The sequence below is a fragment of the Atta colombica genome, unplaced genomic scaffold (assembly GCF_001594045.1).
Source record: "Atta colombica isolate Treedump-2 unplaced genomic scaffold, Acol1.0 scaffold207, whole genome shotgun sequence".
Taxonomy (NCBI): domain Eukaryota; kingdom Metazoa; phylum Arthropoda; class Insecta; order Hymenoptera; family Formicidae; genus Atta; species Atta colombica.
Genome location: NW_017259302.1, coordinates 1,117,315 through 1,135,588, shown reverse-complemented (window position 1 = coordinate 1,135,588; position 18,274 = coordinate 1,117,315). Strand labels below are relative to the sequence as shown.

Sequence of the window (18,274 nt, the reverse complement as noted above, 5' to 3'; positions counted from 1 at the left end):
TATAATATATAATTATATATTTGTTCATAAAATGTGTATTTATTACGTTATAGTCAAAATAACTTAATAGATGTATACACTTATTGTATACACTTATTGTAGTCTATTGTAATCAATGTATACATTTACTAAAGTTAACATTTTTGAGTGTGATAGTATACATATCAAAATCAATATAAAAAGTTTCTTATAAAAACAATTTTTATAAGAATGTAAAATCTATACAAATATCACATTTATATCTACAAAATATATAAAAGTTATATGTAGTTCTTCTGTATAAATAAAAAATATTGTTTAAATAATAACTTTTTCAAATTCTTATTTTACCATCGCGATCTTTTTTATACCAAATTTTTAATTACTACCGATGTAATCACGAAGTATTTAACACAATTCATTTCAATATGTTGTACTAGAAATACTACAAACATATACATCTTATTCAATCTTTATGACCGCGTTTTTCATCGCGTATTCCTTCGTGAATTCGGTGACAATATTCTTGATAGAGACTACAGGTAGCGGAGGCAGGGGGCCAGGATGTCTTTTTCTGTGGCAGATCAAACCGGGCTTTTGGGCAAATGTCTGACCACAAATATCGCAAATGTATGGTCTTTTTCCGGTATGGATCAACACGTGTTGTTCTTGAGCAGTTTGCCGTCGAAAAGTTTTTCCGCAGACAGGGCAAGGAAATGGCTTCACTCCAGTGTGTACTCTCATGTGTGAGTCCAGATCGCGTCCCCGGAATCTCTTGCCGCAAGTCGGACAGAGTACCTTCTCCCTAGTTTCATGCCACATGAGATGCTGCTCTAAATTTTCCTGCGTGGTCATACCTCGTCGACATATTCGACAGACAAACTCCGGCTTGTAGTGTCTATATTTCATGTGGGCCTTGAGGGCGTGGAGATTTTTACTGAAATGACCGCAGACATCGCACACAATCGGCGGAGCTTCGCTGTGGTTTTGCTTCACATGGTGATTCAGAGCCTTTTTTATTTTGAATTGCTTGCCACACGTATCGCACGCGTAATCGTAGTTGCTCGTGTGTAATCGGATGTAGTGATTCTTCAAGGTTCCCTTGTTATTACTCTTATACTTGCACACGCTGCACTCATACATCTGCTGCCGATGATTCTTCTCGATATGAGAGGCCAGATAACGTCGCAGGCTGAAAGTTTTCGGGCAATCAGCGCATTTGTGTCTGTGTTGCTTCAGATGTTCGACGAGGTTACTCTTCTTCAAGAATTTACGGCGACAGTGATCGCACTCTACACACGCCTTCTTTCTAATCGATCGATTCTCTTCAATTATGATTTGCTGATTAAGCTTTTCTCTCATTAAATTCGTATTTATTTCTGATATTCGTTCTTCATATTCTATTAACGACTTTTCTCTTTCCGTCCGTTCGCATTCAATTCCGACGAATGATTTTTGGATATTGGATTCAATGTTCAATGGATCCACTCTAAAACACAAAAAAGCAAAAGTTTGTGTTACCATTAGCTATAAATCAAAGGAAGAATTGCTTATACACTGTCGAGTAAAATCAGCGGGTGGAGAAGGAAGTAGCTGGGAACAATTTAATAATTATTGGAAACGATTTAATAAACATTCGGATGTTTTATTGTCGTTGTTTTTTAAGTTACCTTCCTAAACGTGATTAGAAGTCTTCAGAGATTTGCGAAAATTAAATATCAGCTTTTCATAATGCAATACAAAACTCTCGGATCACCTAAAAAAAAGAGTATCTTATCAGTACCATAATTAATTATTTGGCATAATTAATTAATGGCAAATAGTAACTTACCTGATAACGAATAAGTAAATTCTACAGATCAATATAATTATCGGGAAATAGAATAATCAGAAACAATTTGGAAAAAAGATTTGAATTAATTGTTCATATATTTCAAATAAATTCGCTGTACATGTACGAACTAATACATCAAACTGCATTCTTACAAAATATAACATCACATAACATCATTAACAGAAATTCGTAATATACTCGAGCAAAAATAAAGACATCTTATCCTATAATTGCAATTACTGAAGACGTTTATAGTAAAATCACGTATTTATTGAAAATTTATCTTCGAAAAAATTTTATATCTTAAAAAAAAGTAACGTTTAAATAAATGATTTAGTTAGTACTTTCTAGATTTAACCGTCAGACTTCGAATTAAGTATTTGGTAAATTTTTCGTTTTGCTAATGTAGTTCTTAACAAATTCACTCACGATGCCTATCACGGGTATAACCGGCAATTTTCCGAGCGGTCCAGGGTGCATTTTTCTGTGCCATAATAGGGCAGCTCTTCGCGAGTATCTCAGTCCGCATATGTCGCACGCATAAACGTTACTCATGTGTGTCAAAATATGTTGCACTTGATTCGCCCGTTTGTCAAAAGCCTTCTGGCAGACCGGACAGATGTAAGGATTGACGTCGCCATGAATGATCACGTGTTTATTTAAATTATTTTTGGTGAGAAAAGTTTCTCCGCATGTTGTACAAATGTAACTATCCATATTTCGCGTGCCTTCATGCCGTCGTAGGTGCTTCTCCAGGGAATCCATGGTGTGGAGACGTCGCTTGCAAATCTCACACTGATAACCGGTCTTCAGGTGAATGAGCTTGGTGTGTGCCTTCAACGCGGTGAAGCTATTGTAGATACGTCTACAGATGGTACATCCCACCGACAGTTTCGTGTGCTGGCTATACATATGCCTCTCTATTGCGTACTTTGACTGGAATTCCTTATTACAGGTGGTGCATGTGTTGCAGAAAGGGTCTACCAGTAAGTGGTTTACGACAAGGTGCTTCTTCATGTCCGCCTTGTTCCATAAAACAGAGTAGCACAGTTTACAGGTATATTTAGGCTCGCCGTGATGCACGACCATGTGATGCTCTAGCTTCTCCGACGTGACGAAAAGCTCGTTACATATTCTACATGTATTCTTGTGAAGATGCATGTGCTTTTTTAAATTTTCCTTGGTACGGCATGGGAACGAGCAAATGTCACAGCAATAACGTAAGCGTTTCATTACACTCCGATTTTCTTTACTGCTATCCGTGTTGATTATATCGGCGATATTCGAAGATGTGTCGATAAAGAATGCATGAGAATTCCGAATGCCTTCACTCTTGATTTCGTCCATTTCTAGCAAATCAAACCTACGACATAAAAAAATTCTTTGTCAAGAAATATACAAAAATATGAGAAATGTGCCTCACTCGCTTATACTATTTTCCTTTAAAGATTTAAATTTCACTTTGACAAAAAATTTCGATTATAGTCAACTTTAACGGAAAGTATGAGCTCTCTTAACATTCTGTAAAAAGTTTCAAAGTTTTAAAAATAAAGATTGTAGAAAATTTTGCAGTGTCTTTTTAACAATTATTAAATTTATTATTTTAGCTAATATTTCAGTATTTTATTATAAATCTTACAATAATACAAAATATTAACAAATCGCATCTTTCTTTAATATAGATATTACGATTGAAGATACTTGGAGAACTATACAGAAGGTTTAGAAATAACAAAAATTCATAAGATAACATTATTACTATTTTATTATCGTTTATTATTTTAACAATTTTAATACTGTCACTCTTTAGAGAACATGTAAATGTTATGTTAATAACAAAAATATAACATACATACTTTCTTCAATCAAAATAAGACATCAATTAGCAGTTTTCAATCTAAAAACTTAAATATAAATATTTTTATTAAAAGAAATCAATCAATATATACAACAATCAATATGAATATACATTTATAAGAGTAGCGCTCATAAATGTTTTAATACTAATATTTTTGCTGTATTTCACAAAAAGTTAAATATTTCGATGAAAAAAAATCGTAGAGAAATTTTCGATCAAGCATTGTAAAACGCAAAAATAAATCTTTAAATCTATATTTAAATTTTGTTTTACAATACTTTATTTCTAAATTACAAAAAATATTTTTATGTTATATATAGTCCGATGTTTCATCATCAAACTGCAGCACTTCAAAATAAGACAAAAAAATATTGCAAAAAATATTTAATACTATTTTTATATAATTTAGGAAAATGTAGAAAAAAATTCAAATGTAGATTTAAAGCTCTATTTTTGCACTTTAAAATGCATAATCAAAAGCTTCTCTACGATTTTTTTTATCGTATTTAAGTATTTAACTTTTCGTAAAGTATGACAAAAATATTAATGTCAAAATATTTATAAGTGCTATTGTATATACATATACAAATGATATTAATTATTATTAAACCGACAATGTTTGCATCAAGAATCATCATTGTTCTAAAATGTTTTATTTAGCAAAATATTTTTTAACAAAATATTCTAATACAATAATATAAATTTTTCCTTCTCCTTGCAAAAATTCTCTCTCTACGTAAATAAATCCTTTTAAAACTAAGATTTAAAACTAAGATCTTTTTAATATTCGTATTCATAGTCAAGTTTTGTATTTAAGGCTTCCTTAAATATATCTTCAGATGCTTTACAAATTTTATGAGCTACTAAACATCTAAAAATAGATTAAGGAGGCCTTAAATAGGCTTGACACAGTATAAGTAAAAACAGTAGTTTCATTCTATGTCGATACATTTGATTTTTATGTCCCACTCGACCATGTTGAAAACCAATAAGAGCGAAGAATCTTAGGGAATAAAGAAACTGATCACCGTGTTGAAAATTGTGCAGAACGGTCGCCACTATTTTTAACTGAGTGAAACTATTATTCTTATACTATGACTATAAATGGACATTTGTCTTAGTTTTAGAAAGATTTATTTACGTAGTCTGACACATTGCACGTCTCGAATTCGTTTTTCTTCTTTAAGGCATTAATTCCTCTTTTTCGTTTTTGTCTTCAGCAGGTTTTCGATAAGACAATCTATTGATATGTAGATAATCAAGAAGATAAAAGATCAAGATGATTCTCCTTATGTATGAAACTTCTATTCGAAGCTTTGACTGTAGATGTCGCAGATCTGATGTTGATGTACATCAGTAGATGCTGCTTTTATTTGTTCTGGATCTCCTGCTATGCAACCACACATTATCACATTGTCGTGATACCTCACGTGCGTCCTTAGAAAGTTTTTGCTGTTCAAGATCTTACCGCAGATAGTAGACGATAGTCTTTCGACTATTGTATAACTTGCTGTGCAAGCAACTTTTTTGTTATGAACTTCCTCTTACACGCATGCCAAAAAAAAACTATTGTAGATGCGACTCATATGCTGTCTTTTACACAACAGATACTGGCCATATAGGTCGCATATTATTATCGATTGCATGTATTGCACATGTCTATGGAATCCTTCTTTGGCAGGCATTACACACACATACATAACTCTAATACTCTCATAGCATGTATTTGTGTGTATAAGCAATATCGCAGGGAAATGTTATTATGCATTTCTTCGATAATTCAAAAGAATTTTAATAACAAATTGATCTCAACTCAAGAGATGAAATTCAACTTCTTCGCAATGTCCGCGGAAATGAAGATCCTTCTATGACTTTTCAAGCTATGATTTAAGAATAATAAAATGAATGTCATTGTAGATCCAAATTCTCTTGCTCAACTTCTTTTTTTTGACTATATTTCTTGAATGTTTTTTCACTATAAACTTTCACTTTAAGCTTAGATAAAATAGAGAACGAATGTGGTTTTTTTGACATGCTGGCTTTTTGTATATACAAACTTACTTTTAATTTGGATTTTTCTTCTCAGAAAATCGAACGATTGTTCTGCGACAGATTGTTCTTCGTTGAATTTTAAAGAATCCGTACCGATTATATTCCTAAAAGTTTCAGAAAAAGATTATTATTATTATCATTAAACTCTAAATATATCTGATTAATGCAAAGTATACTTACGCATATTGCCACTTTATGAAATGCTTCGTAAAATCTGAATCGTTTTCGAAAGTGGCATAGATATCCAATAAGCAAATTGTTAGCAAATTTCGCATTCTCGCTAGATTAACATCAAACTTGCAAACAGAATTGATAACAAATTCGGTGATTTGTGTTAACAAAACTTGCATTTTATTATTTGGTGTTTTTGTCGACAAAATTTGTAAATATTAAAAAATTTGTTTTCGACAGGCTTGACTGACTGGGCCAGTCAAGTAAAAGTTTAGTCAAGCATAGACTATTACAACAGGATCACAATGTTAATACTATTATTAATACTATTAATATTCTTTAACTAAATATATATGCTAACTAAATTTATTTTTATATAAGTATAATTTACAATTAAAAATTATCAAAAATATTTCTTTAAAACAGAAATCTATGCTCCTGTGCACACGACTTACTACTAGTCTAATTTTGTTGAACACACTGGAAAAAATCTGTTTGCATTAATTGGAATTCTGTTTGAAAATGAACAAATCAGAATTTTCTGGTTGAAGCTACTGTAACTCTACTCAAGATAACCAAAATTCTGATTGATATGATCAGAATTTTTCTGATTGATATGATCAGAATTTTTCTGGTCTATTTCCAACCAGAAATTTGTCTCAGTGCAGTTATATGTTAAAAGAAATAATTCTGCTATATGTCTTTCACATATGAAGTCAATCAATGTAAAATTATTCAAATTAATATTAATGTATCCTCTAAAGAACATGTATCGTGCAAAAACCGATAATAACTATTTAATTTTATGTAACATGAATGATATTTAATATATCAGGGTTTATTTTAATTCATCCAGTAAAATATTTCAAAATTCTTAAGTTTAAGACAAAACTGTTTTAGACAAAAGTTGCTCAATTACTATTAGGAGGAAAGAAAATAGTAACCTTAGTTAACTTTGAGAAGATGTCTTTAAGGTCAAGTGAAGATTACTTGAAATTTTTTTAATAGAATTGTATTTTTTTTACATTATATGATTTTTTTTAAATTATTCTGCATATAAAAACTATTAAAGTAGAGATATCGAAAGATCAATGGTTTTCGAGTTATATTATAATATTTTATTCTAGCACATATTGATATGAAGTATTAAATATCTTGTAAACTGTTCATTTTTAATAATCTGTATCTTAATTCTTTTATGCATAAAATAATGATAAATCAATTAGTGTAAAAAAATATAATTGCTTAATAAATAAAATTATGTAATTCCCAAGTAGCATAGCAGCGCTTGCAAAACACTAAAAAAGCGATTATATAAACTTTTTTAACTCTTTTGTTAATGCTTTGTAAAACGCTACAGGATTATATACTACAAAATATATATTTTTTTAAATTAAACTATGTGTTTTCTTTACATCAATTGATTCATTTCATTAGTTTGTACATAAAAGTACTACACTTATCAAAAAATGAATAGTTTACAAGATGTTTAATATTTCATATCAATATGTGCCAAAATAAAATATAAAATAACTCGAAAACTATTAACACATCTACGTTAATACTTTTCAATATATATTTATCTTAATACTTTTATATGCAGAGTAACTAAAGAAATCATATTATGTAAAAAAAACTATATAATTTCAGTTAAACAATTTTTTTAAATAACTCATTTGACTCTAAGGACATCTCAAGATCACCATCTCCTTTCCCTTTAGCAATTTTTATCTTAAACTTAAAAATTTTCCAAAGATAAATTAAGAGATATTCTATTGGATAGATTAAAATGGATCCTATATACAAATACTATGTGACATTTAAACAATTAATTCGTATTCTTATATAAAAATGAAAATATTATTTCTCTACATATAATAACACTAATTCTACGTATATAATAGAAAACTTTACATAATAGGTAAAATTTTGTTATACAGCATTATATTTAATTTTAACACAATATACTTTTCATTCAAAAAAATTATCATTTTACGAATTCTAAGAGAATTCTCTAAGATAAAAAATAAGAAAAAAAAAATTAATAATGTGGATATATAATAGTATCTCAGTATATTTTACTTTTAATTATAACTGAAGATTCGAAAAGGAAATTTCTAAACTAGATTAAATAAAAAGATCTTTCAAATAAAATGATGTTTTATTTTAAAAATGTCTGACAATACAATGTCAAATTTATATAATATTCATTTCATTTAATATTATATAATTTTGTTATTGTTTTTAATTTATCTTCAAAAATATATTTCCTGATCGAACTGTCAGAGTAAATTGAATCCTTTAAAAGAATAAAATATTTATCTTAATGTGGCAAAACAAAAAAAAGACATTTCTTATTCATAAAAAAAGCACTTTCTAAAAATTATTATTGATTTAAAATCAATAATTACTAATTTTTCTGTTTAATTTTTAAATCTAATCTTAAATAACAGAATAAATAATTAAGTATTTGTTTATTATCTTATATTCTCTCCAATTGCAAAATTTTTTAATATCATGCAGATTGCGAATCTAAATTTATATCAATGAATGAAATAATATATGAAATGTTCATATAAAATATATTTCTAACATAAAAGAGAAGAAAAGAAATAAGATTTTGAGTATGCCGATTACATGTTCTTTTTACATTTACTTTCTATTTAAATTGATCTTCTATAAAATAATGTTACATTGAACAGAAAACTTATATAACTTTAATTTACCAATTGTACTTACATTACTTTATAATTAATTTGTATTATTGTAGCTATTATTGTACATTGCATTCTTTTTCTACTTACAAAATCAATGCACCGATAAATATATTGTGTTATTGGTCTTATTTTCCTTTTATCAATAAAATAGTATTAAGAACTGCTCAAAAAAATTATGGCATAGAAAATTTTGAGCAGATTGGCCAACTTTGTCCAAAATTGCTGACATTATCTGCATTACCGAACATGCATCACGGTTGCTAAATGGATTTTGCACATCGTGTTTCTGAGTGATATAAACTTCAGTAATTCGTGTTGCCTCCGCGTTGTTCGATTACTGCTTGCAGTTGACTCCTCATATTAATGCAGGTCCTAATTTCTTTCTGCGTAATGTCATTCCAGATTTGTACTAGAATTTGTGACAAGTTTCTAAGATTGACAGGTTGTCTTGCCAAATTTCTTAACACGCAACATATTCAGTAATACAGATAATTGACAGTTGATAGTATATGTAAAAAATGCGAGGGGCTACTTTAAAGTGTTGTAACTTGCAAAAAAAATCGCAGCAATTCGTATTTTTTTTAATTAAAGGGAAAAGTTCGAATTTTATGCCGCTGCAAATGGTATTCCTCTAAAAAGTTTTATAAAGTTCGCACATTCCGTCAAACTTTGCAATTTTCAATATGACAAACACACTCTCATATTTTGAATTACAGTGGTAGAGGTGCATTAAATTTAAAATCTGGCCATAGCATCTTAAAGTAGAGATTTCAAACATGAATTAAAAAAAAAAAATGTTATGTTTTTCCTACGATATAATTTTCCACAAAGTCAGTCAATCAATGTTGGCCAATTTTTGCCCTAAATTTTTCTATGCCATAATTTTGTTTAGCAATATATATTGAATAATAATCAAATAAAAATTATCGTCGAAATAATGTATAGCTATATTTCTTCATTAATTTTAGTAAGTCCACAGATATAAACATTATGTGATGTTATATAACCTTATATAATTCGAAATTTACTGATTAAAGAAATGTACAGTTTTAATTTTACTGTAATAATAATCATCAAGATGCGAAAAGCCGACATAAATGATAAGATCACTTCTTCTATTCTTCTTAGAAAGATGTAATTTACAATTGCTAGCTACATATCTACATTTAAACTTATTTATTATATATATATTCAGTTATCCTAAACGATTATTCAAACTTTGGAAATAAAGAAATAATTATACATTACAATCATATTCTTATCGTCAATGGAATATTTTTATCAGTACATTCTTATTACAATGAGTAATTACTGGTCAAATTTTAAAATTGTAACTATTTTTTGACAAATAATGTTTATAATTCTATAATAACCTACATTATATGTAGATTTATTAGTGATAATTATAAAGAATTTCATAAATATCAAATTCATATCGATAAAATTGGATTTTTAAAGAAATAAAATTAAATAATTAGAAGAAATTTGAATAATCGACAACTTGTTTATTGATATTTTCTCTTTCTTTATTTTGAATTTTCAGAATCACGAGTTTTATTGACACTTAACTCTTCATTTTCTATTGTTCATTGTTTATGTTTTTCTCTTTTGCTTTCACTTTTTACATTTGTCTAAAACGCAAAAACAATATGCCAAAAAAATAAATAATTAATAAAAAACAAAGGAAAGAGTAAACAATATGAAAATTCAAAAGAGTCTAATTGTATTATTAAAATACATGTATAGTAATCAATACATGATCCTGCGTGAAAACATAAGACATATAAATAAAAATTCCGCTTGTGATTGCCGCTTAAGCTTTTAATATTTCTGTACTAACAATAAGTACATGAAATTTGTCAATTTTTATTTTTATTCCGTAATAATCACATGCTTTTGCTGTTTTAGACACTAGTAAAAAAATATATACTTCAACATATATCCACATGACGAATTAAATGTTCAATACTTCTTCCTCATTGATCTCCTCTTCGTTCTCTGGCGCGTTCATTTCCTGTACATATCCATCAGTGAATTCTTTAACAAAATCTGCGATTGGCATCACGGGTAATGGCGGATGCTGGCCAGGATGAGTTTTTCTGTGGCAGATCAAGCCTGGCTTTTGCGTGAATGCTTTGCCACATATGTCACATACAAATGGACGCTTGCCGGTATGAATAAGCAGATGCTGACGCAACTGGGATCTTCGTGCGAAGGGTTTGCTACAGATCATACAGGAATGCGGTTTGCATCCTGTATGTACCACCATGTGTCTCTTGAATGAATCTTTCTTTGTAAAAGTTTTACCACATTCCGCGCAGACTATCTTGTCGCGTTTTTCGTGCTGTGTCACCAAATGTTGATCCAGATTTTCTTGTGTTACCATACGTCTTTTACAGATGTGACACTCGTATTGAGGTTTGTAGTGTGCCCACTTTTGATGGACGTAAAGCGAACCGGAATTAAGGCACAGTTTACCACATACGTCGCACTTGACCGGCTTCTCTTTATGATGAAATCGTATATGATTCGTTAGATCCCCCTTGACCTTAAACTTTTTTGAGCAGAAACTGCACTGATGCTCGTACTTGTCCGTATGTTTCCTCGTAAAGTGAGACTGCAAGGAATGCTTCGATCTACAAATAAAACCGCAAGCACTACAAGGAAATTTCGTATTGGTAGACCGTCTTCGGGACTTCCAAGTTTCATGCTTCCTATCCAGATGAGCGGCAAACAAACTCTTCTTCTGAGTTTTAAAGCCGCACACAGCGCATATATAAGCATCATTCTCTATTATGCACATCTTCTTTTTATGACTCCATGCTACGTGTTTTCTAAAGGCTAAAATCGTATCAAATGTCTCCGAGCACAATTTGCACTTCATAGCCTCACTGGAATTCTTGGCAGGTGTTTTCATACGCGATGCTTTATTGCTAGGGGAGGGAGCAATGCTAGGTACATCTAGCATTGCTTCCTCAAGATATTCTATTTCTCCCTCATCATCATTTATATCCTCCATCTGATCTTCGGTTGTTTTCCCATCTGTCTCTGTATTGGACGCAAGTTTCTCGATAGTCACCATACTACCCTCTACTTTCACCTGATATAAATCTCCAGCTGTTTTGCCATCCACAGCTTCATTGATGCCGTTTAGTATGATCGGTTTTATATCCAATTCCTCTATTTCCTCAACATTTTCGTTAAGAATGCTCTCAACATTGTATGATTTCTCTTCCGTACAAACGTATTCCTCCTCCGAGTAATTCCGTTTTACATTATCTATACCAATATTCCCATTTTTTATTATTTCTACTTCCTCCTCTAATGATTCTACTTGATCTAGTATATCTTCGTCCGGTAAAGGCACATCGCCTTCAGGAACAAACGCATAATACGGTTTGCCATCAAATTCCAAAATTTGCCACGTCTTCATCACCAGCGATTCATTACCAAAGATGAAAATGCCACGAGAATTATACGCGCCTTGGTGTCTGAAACATCACGGAATGAAATAATTATTAGAACAATTATATGTGATTTTTATTTATACCGCAAAAAATTATAAGCTAGAAGTTATCATTTATTCTCTAATATAAATTTAATCAGAGATCACAGATCAACGAAGGTACTCACAAACGAGGAGCTAAAACTACCCTTCTTGTTGATCAGCATTACACTCCGTTGCAACCTACATTAGTTATGAAATTGTCATAAAATGGGAAAATTCGAAACAAAATATTTAAAAAAAAATAAAGTATTGCACACAAGTACACATCCAGTATAATCAATACAATTTATTTTAACAATTTTAGAAATATCCAGTTAGAGTTAGCTTATTTCTAAATAATACATTATATTATACTACTAAAAACATTGATGAGAAATGAAAAATGGGTCAAGTAATATTTAGAACATAAATAACAATAGAATACGAACTATAAATGTCTCATAAACAATGTTGTTTATAATTGCAATTGACTTAAAATTCGTGTAATTATGATGCTTAAACTTTAAAAGCAAATTAAAAAAAAAATAAACGTAAGTTTATTATTTTTTTAAATTTTTACATATTTTTGAATAATGAAATATTTGTATATTTATATATTTTTGAATAATGAAATATTTGTATATTTATATATTTCTATAATATTCTTTTATTTACACATTTTTTTCGAAAAACTAAAAATTTCAAGGTAAAATTTTAAAACTTAGATTATCATAAAATAAAATGCATCAAATGAAAATATTAAACTCAATGTAAAAATATTAATAAATCAAAATAAGAATTAACAAGCTTCACACATATCTCGTAATATTAGAAATCATTCATAATAAGTTTTGTTTTATTATTATCTTATTATAATAAGATTTGTGATTTCGCAAATTTCATTTTTACAATTAAAACTTATTTTTAAAAATTCCGTTTTTACCATAAGTTTTTATAATTTTTTATAAAAATGTAATCCATTTAAATTTTTCATCTGTATCAACGCTATCAGTCATAATATATTACAAACAAATGCCTCGTAATTCGTTTTTTGTTTTATATTTCAGCGATTAACCAACGGTATGATTTTATTGTACGTAGATACATGTGATAATTATTTATTTATTTAAAATTATTTAAATTATTTATTTAATCATTTTAATCGTTACGAGAGAGAAAAACAAAAGATGAAAATCGCAAAGCACCGATGACGTTTTCAAATTATGCGATTTTATTTCTTAATGAATTCCTTCAGTATATGGTCGATATGCATCACCGGTAAGGGCGGCAGATCGCCCGAGTGAATTTTCCTGTGACAGATAAGACCGGCCTTTTGAGCAAACGTCTTGCCGCATACGTCGCAGGCGTAGATACGCTCGCCGGTATGCAGAAGGAGGTGCTGGCTCAGGCTGCTGTGCCTGGCAAACGCTCTGCCGCAGACTGTGCAGCTATACGGTTTGTCGCCCGTATGAATTCTCATATGCTTCCTCAAATCGTAATTTTCGAAGAAGGTCTTGCCGCATTGCTCACACACCGACTTTTCCTTCCTCTCATGCTGCGTCAGCAAGTGCTGATCCAGATTTTGTTGTGTTACGAGCCGTCGATGGCACAACGGACATTCATATTTTGCCTTGTAATGCGCATGTTTCTGATGAGTGTATAGACTGTGGCTATTTCGACAGGTTTTGCCACAGACACCACACACCACCGGTGACTCCTGATGATTCAACCGGGTATGGGTGGTGAGGTCACCCTTAACTTTGAACCCCTTGCCACAATGCTCACACGAGTAAGCATAATGTTGAGTATGTTTACGGATGAAATGCGACCTCAGGCTCTCTTTGCGGGTGAACACCAAGCCGCAGACGACGCAGGTAAACTCGCGCTTGTCACCGGCGAATCTGTCATTGTTTGCGATTCCGTCGTGTTTCTCGGCAAGATGCGCGATCATCGTGGATCTCTTATTGCAGCGAAAATCGCACGTTACGCATGGGAGAGGTGCTTGCTTTTGCGGCACCTCATCAGTGAATGTAGAATTTTCTTTCACGTCCGTTTCACATCCGCGCATAATCTCCGCCGTGTGCGTGAGTTCATGACGTTTCAGTAAGTACTTGCTCTTGAAGTATTTAAGACAGATATTGCAGACGAACGAATTGCATTTTTCTTCATAACCCTTCTGTGACTTCTTTTCTTGTTTACATGCAAAAGTCGATGTTTTTGCTCCAGTTTTATTCGTCTCCGCTTCGCTGGCAAAAATATCCGCTGTCGGTTTCCTACAACATTACAAAGATATATCTTTATTACGGTTCCACAGCTGGCAAGTATACAGATCTTGGACTACTTACATTCAAATCTAAATTTGCGAAGACACATTGGTACGAGAATTAAATTTATTCTCACCCCTCTACTCGGGGTTTAAAAACAAAAATTTTGTTGATGTGGAAAGCTTATAGGATAACAATGACGTTTTTTTTTTTTATGTAACCAGATGCAATCACAGCTAAGGCTATTTTCGTCTTCTGATCTTTGAAGACAAAGGTAGCTGTGGTAACTTCTGATTGAATAAAATGATTAATCGCAATGGATCACAGAAAGATTGTAACACTTTTTAGATGAATTTCGGAATGCACTCTGCTCACTGGAGTTGCTCACTTGGTTTTTATCATTCTTACTCATATGGATTTAACCAGTTTAACTGTTCTACGAACAAGGTTTTAGCTCCGAAACCTATTGAAAAAAAGTGTTGCAACCTTTCTATGACTTACTATACATAATATTAAACTATTAAATATATTAGCATAGTAACATAATTTTATAATATATATATAATATAATATTAGAAAATAAAATAAAACTGTTATAGCAGAATTGTAAATTAAAGTGCAAATTTATAACTCGATGAATTTGTAATAATTGTTTTTTTTTAATTTCATAATTCTTAATCCTGAATATTTCATATCGTGAAAATTAATAATAAAAGAATTGGAAAGTTATAAAAGAATTATTTCATAAGAATTATTTGTGATTATTTTCAACCTAGAAATTTGTAAACTTCTACAAAATTGAAAAAAAGAATGCCATAGTTTAAAAATTAATATTTAATAATTATATGTAGTTCTAAAAATATTTTTAGTTATCTATCAAAATTATAATAGAAACCGAAAAAAATGTTGTTCTTATAATAAGATCTCATAATCATAGATTTTTCTTCAAGATAGAAACAAAAATTATTCCAAAAGCACGTATAATTGACCTTCCTGTAATAAAAATAAAAAATGAATATTAATATAATGTTTCCATAAGGATTTGAGCAATTTTAATATTATTTATGTCAATTTGAAAGATTAAAATAGGACATATATTTTGCTATTATTTTATGAAAATAAGGATTGAAACATTTGCTTTCAATTTCTGTAAATACAGAAATTCTGTAAGTTTCTGAAATTCTTTTTGATATGTAAATCTTTTACTTCAAAAAAATTGTAAATAAATGTGTATAATAAAGCCTCTTCTTGACATGTGAACTGAAGTAAATATTCTATTCTATAATTTGTTATACTTACACATAATTGTTAATTATTTACACATAATTGTTAATTACTATTTATGTATCATATAAAACAAATTTATAAAAACATTATTATGATTTATTTCTCATAGTAAAAATTGTATTTATAAAAAATTTTGTAAGATTTTATGAAAAAATATGCGATATTAAATTGCAAATAAATTTTCTCCATCATTCAGAGAGATTATTTTTATTGACATACTACTGTGTATCACTATAACATTTATAACCTTATCTCATTATTATGCGATATTCACGTAACAATTATAACGATCGTAAAATCTAACATTTATTTGAAGATTATATATGTATTTTATTTTTAATCATGCTCGTAAAGTAAACAAAACGATCCACTTTATCTTACATACATATACATACATACATACTAGTATGAACATTAAAGATAGTGATGAAAAGTACTAGATAATAAAAGTACTAGATGATAATAAATGTATATTTTGAGTTACATCTCACCGATGTGAAGGTTTGCTCTATCGCACCTCTCCCCTCCCTAGGGTCGTCCGACTTTTCACGCGAAATTAGAAATTCACCTCACCTCTCCTCGCTGCTTAAAGGAATATAACTTCTTGCCATATATAATATAACTTCCCTTGTCAATATTATCCTTTACATATTATGGAATTTTAATTTATTTTTTCTTTTAAACAATTACCATCCCTCACTTAATTCTTGTAGAGAATTATTCAGAACACTTTCCCCTACAACATATCTGAGCTGCGTTTGGAAACGTTACCCGAGTGTTTCCATATATCGTTTTATCCTTGTTGCTCATCCAATGTTAAACAAGAATAATGATACATGGGAACACCCTGAACGTTTTCGAACTCTGATGGTGAAATTAAACCGTTAAAATCGGTGAGGTGTAATTTAAAGTATGCATTTATCAATAAAATTACAAATTAAATTTTTAAAACGTAATCTGAAATTGTTAATATATAGTGACGAAATTCTATACTATTTTTTTTAAAATGAGTGTCTTAGTGAAATTATTTCATGTTTGAAACTTTTTCACTTTTTCATAAAATCGTTAAGAATGTGATCGATGTGCACCACTGGTAAAGGAGGATGCTCTCCAGGATGACATTTTCGATGACATATTAATCCAGGTTTTTGCGCGAAGGCTTTCCCACAAATATCACAAATATACGGTCGTTTTCCCGTATGAAGTAACAGATGCTGTCTGTAAGCAGTTCTACGCGCAAAAGCTTTGCCACAGATATGACAGTCATACGGTCGGTCACCGGTGTGGGTCATCATATGCTGTTTCAATCGATGATTGTCATTGAAAGATTTGCCGCACTCTTCACACGTGAAACTCTTTCTGGACTCGTGCTGTAGAAAGATATGTTGATCTAAATTCTCCTGCGTGACCAAACGCCTATTGCAGATTTCACATTTATATTTGGGCTTGAAATGCGCCCACTTTTTGTGCACATACAGTGAATTAGTATTGGAGCAGGTCTTATTGCAGATATCGCATACTACTGGGTCCTCCATGTGCTTGAAACGTACATGTAATCTCATATCGCTTTTCACTTTGAATTTTTTGCCGCAATGCTCACAGTCATACTTATACTCGGATCCGTGTTTACGATCGAGGTGTTCTTTTAACCGTCGTCGGTTTGGAGATTCAAATCCGCAAAAGTTACACAAGTATTCCTGCGGCTTTTTTCTTCGTTTAATTACACGATTCGTGGAATGTTTCCTATTAATATGCGAATAAAAGGTCGATTTGTTGGTACTTTCAAAGGTACAGAAACTGCAGGTGAACGTAATAATATCTTTATCTTGTTTGTGCATTAGATCCCAATGAAACTTTAACATCTTCATCATGGGAAAGGAAATATTGCACTTATCACAAGTATAAACCTTGGTCTCCTTCTTATTGTCAAGTTGAGCTTCATCCGAATCTAACTCGTCTGCCGACAAGATTTTTTTGTTTTTATTTACTCTATAGACATCGTTCGATACGTCTGTATAAATTACACTGTTATCATCTGTAATTTCTACCATATTATCAGTCTCGATTTTCAATATTTCAACAATCTGTTTCTGATTGTATTGATTTTCTTCTGTTTTCTTTGATATGTGATTTACTGGAAGAAAGGCATAACAGAGACATCCTTCTAAATCAACTACTTTCCACAGTTGCATTGGAATAGATTCTTTGCCATATAGAAAACATCCATTTCCATTTATGACCCTGAAAATAATACAATATGTTAGTTAGAAATTTTATTTATCGAATAAAAATAGTTTTAAAATTTTTATTTCGTAATTTTGTCTCTTTTATCCTTCTAAATAAATTTAATATTTAAAATTTAATATTTGCGAATAAAGGATCTTTTTATATAAATAGAGTGTAGGTGCACATTTCAGATAAAACATAAGTTTGTGATTTTGTTAATTATTTATCATTTTCCAATTATTTCTTCTATCTCTCAAAAATTACAATCAACAGCAAGTCAATAATTACACTTATTTCTAGTGGTAAGCAAAAATTTGTTTTATATTAATTTATACATTCTGTAACGCTAAACAGTTAAATTACATTCGATTACATTAATCACACACACACACACACACA

General features: G+C 30.4%; 1 protein-coding gene across 1 annotated transcript in view; it reads right to left on the bottom strand.

Moving 5' to 3' along the window:
• LOC108687503 overlaps positions 1 to 18,274 on the bottom strand; it is a 72,136-nt gene that overhangs the window by 6,480 nt on the left and 47,382 nt on the right. The window contains 3 exon segments of the mRNA XM_018193279.1: positions 491 to 1,468; positions 10,558 to 12,094; positions 13,395 to 14,371. Of these exon segments, the coding sequence (XP_018048768.1) occupies positions 491 to 1,468; positions 10,558 to 12,094; positions 13,395 to 14,371 (3,492 nt within the window).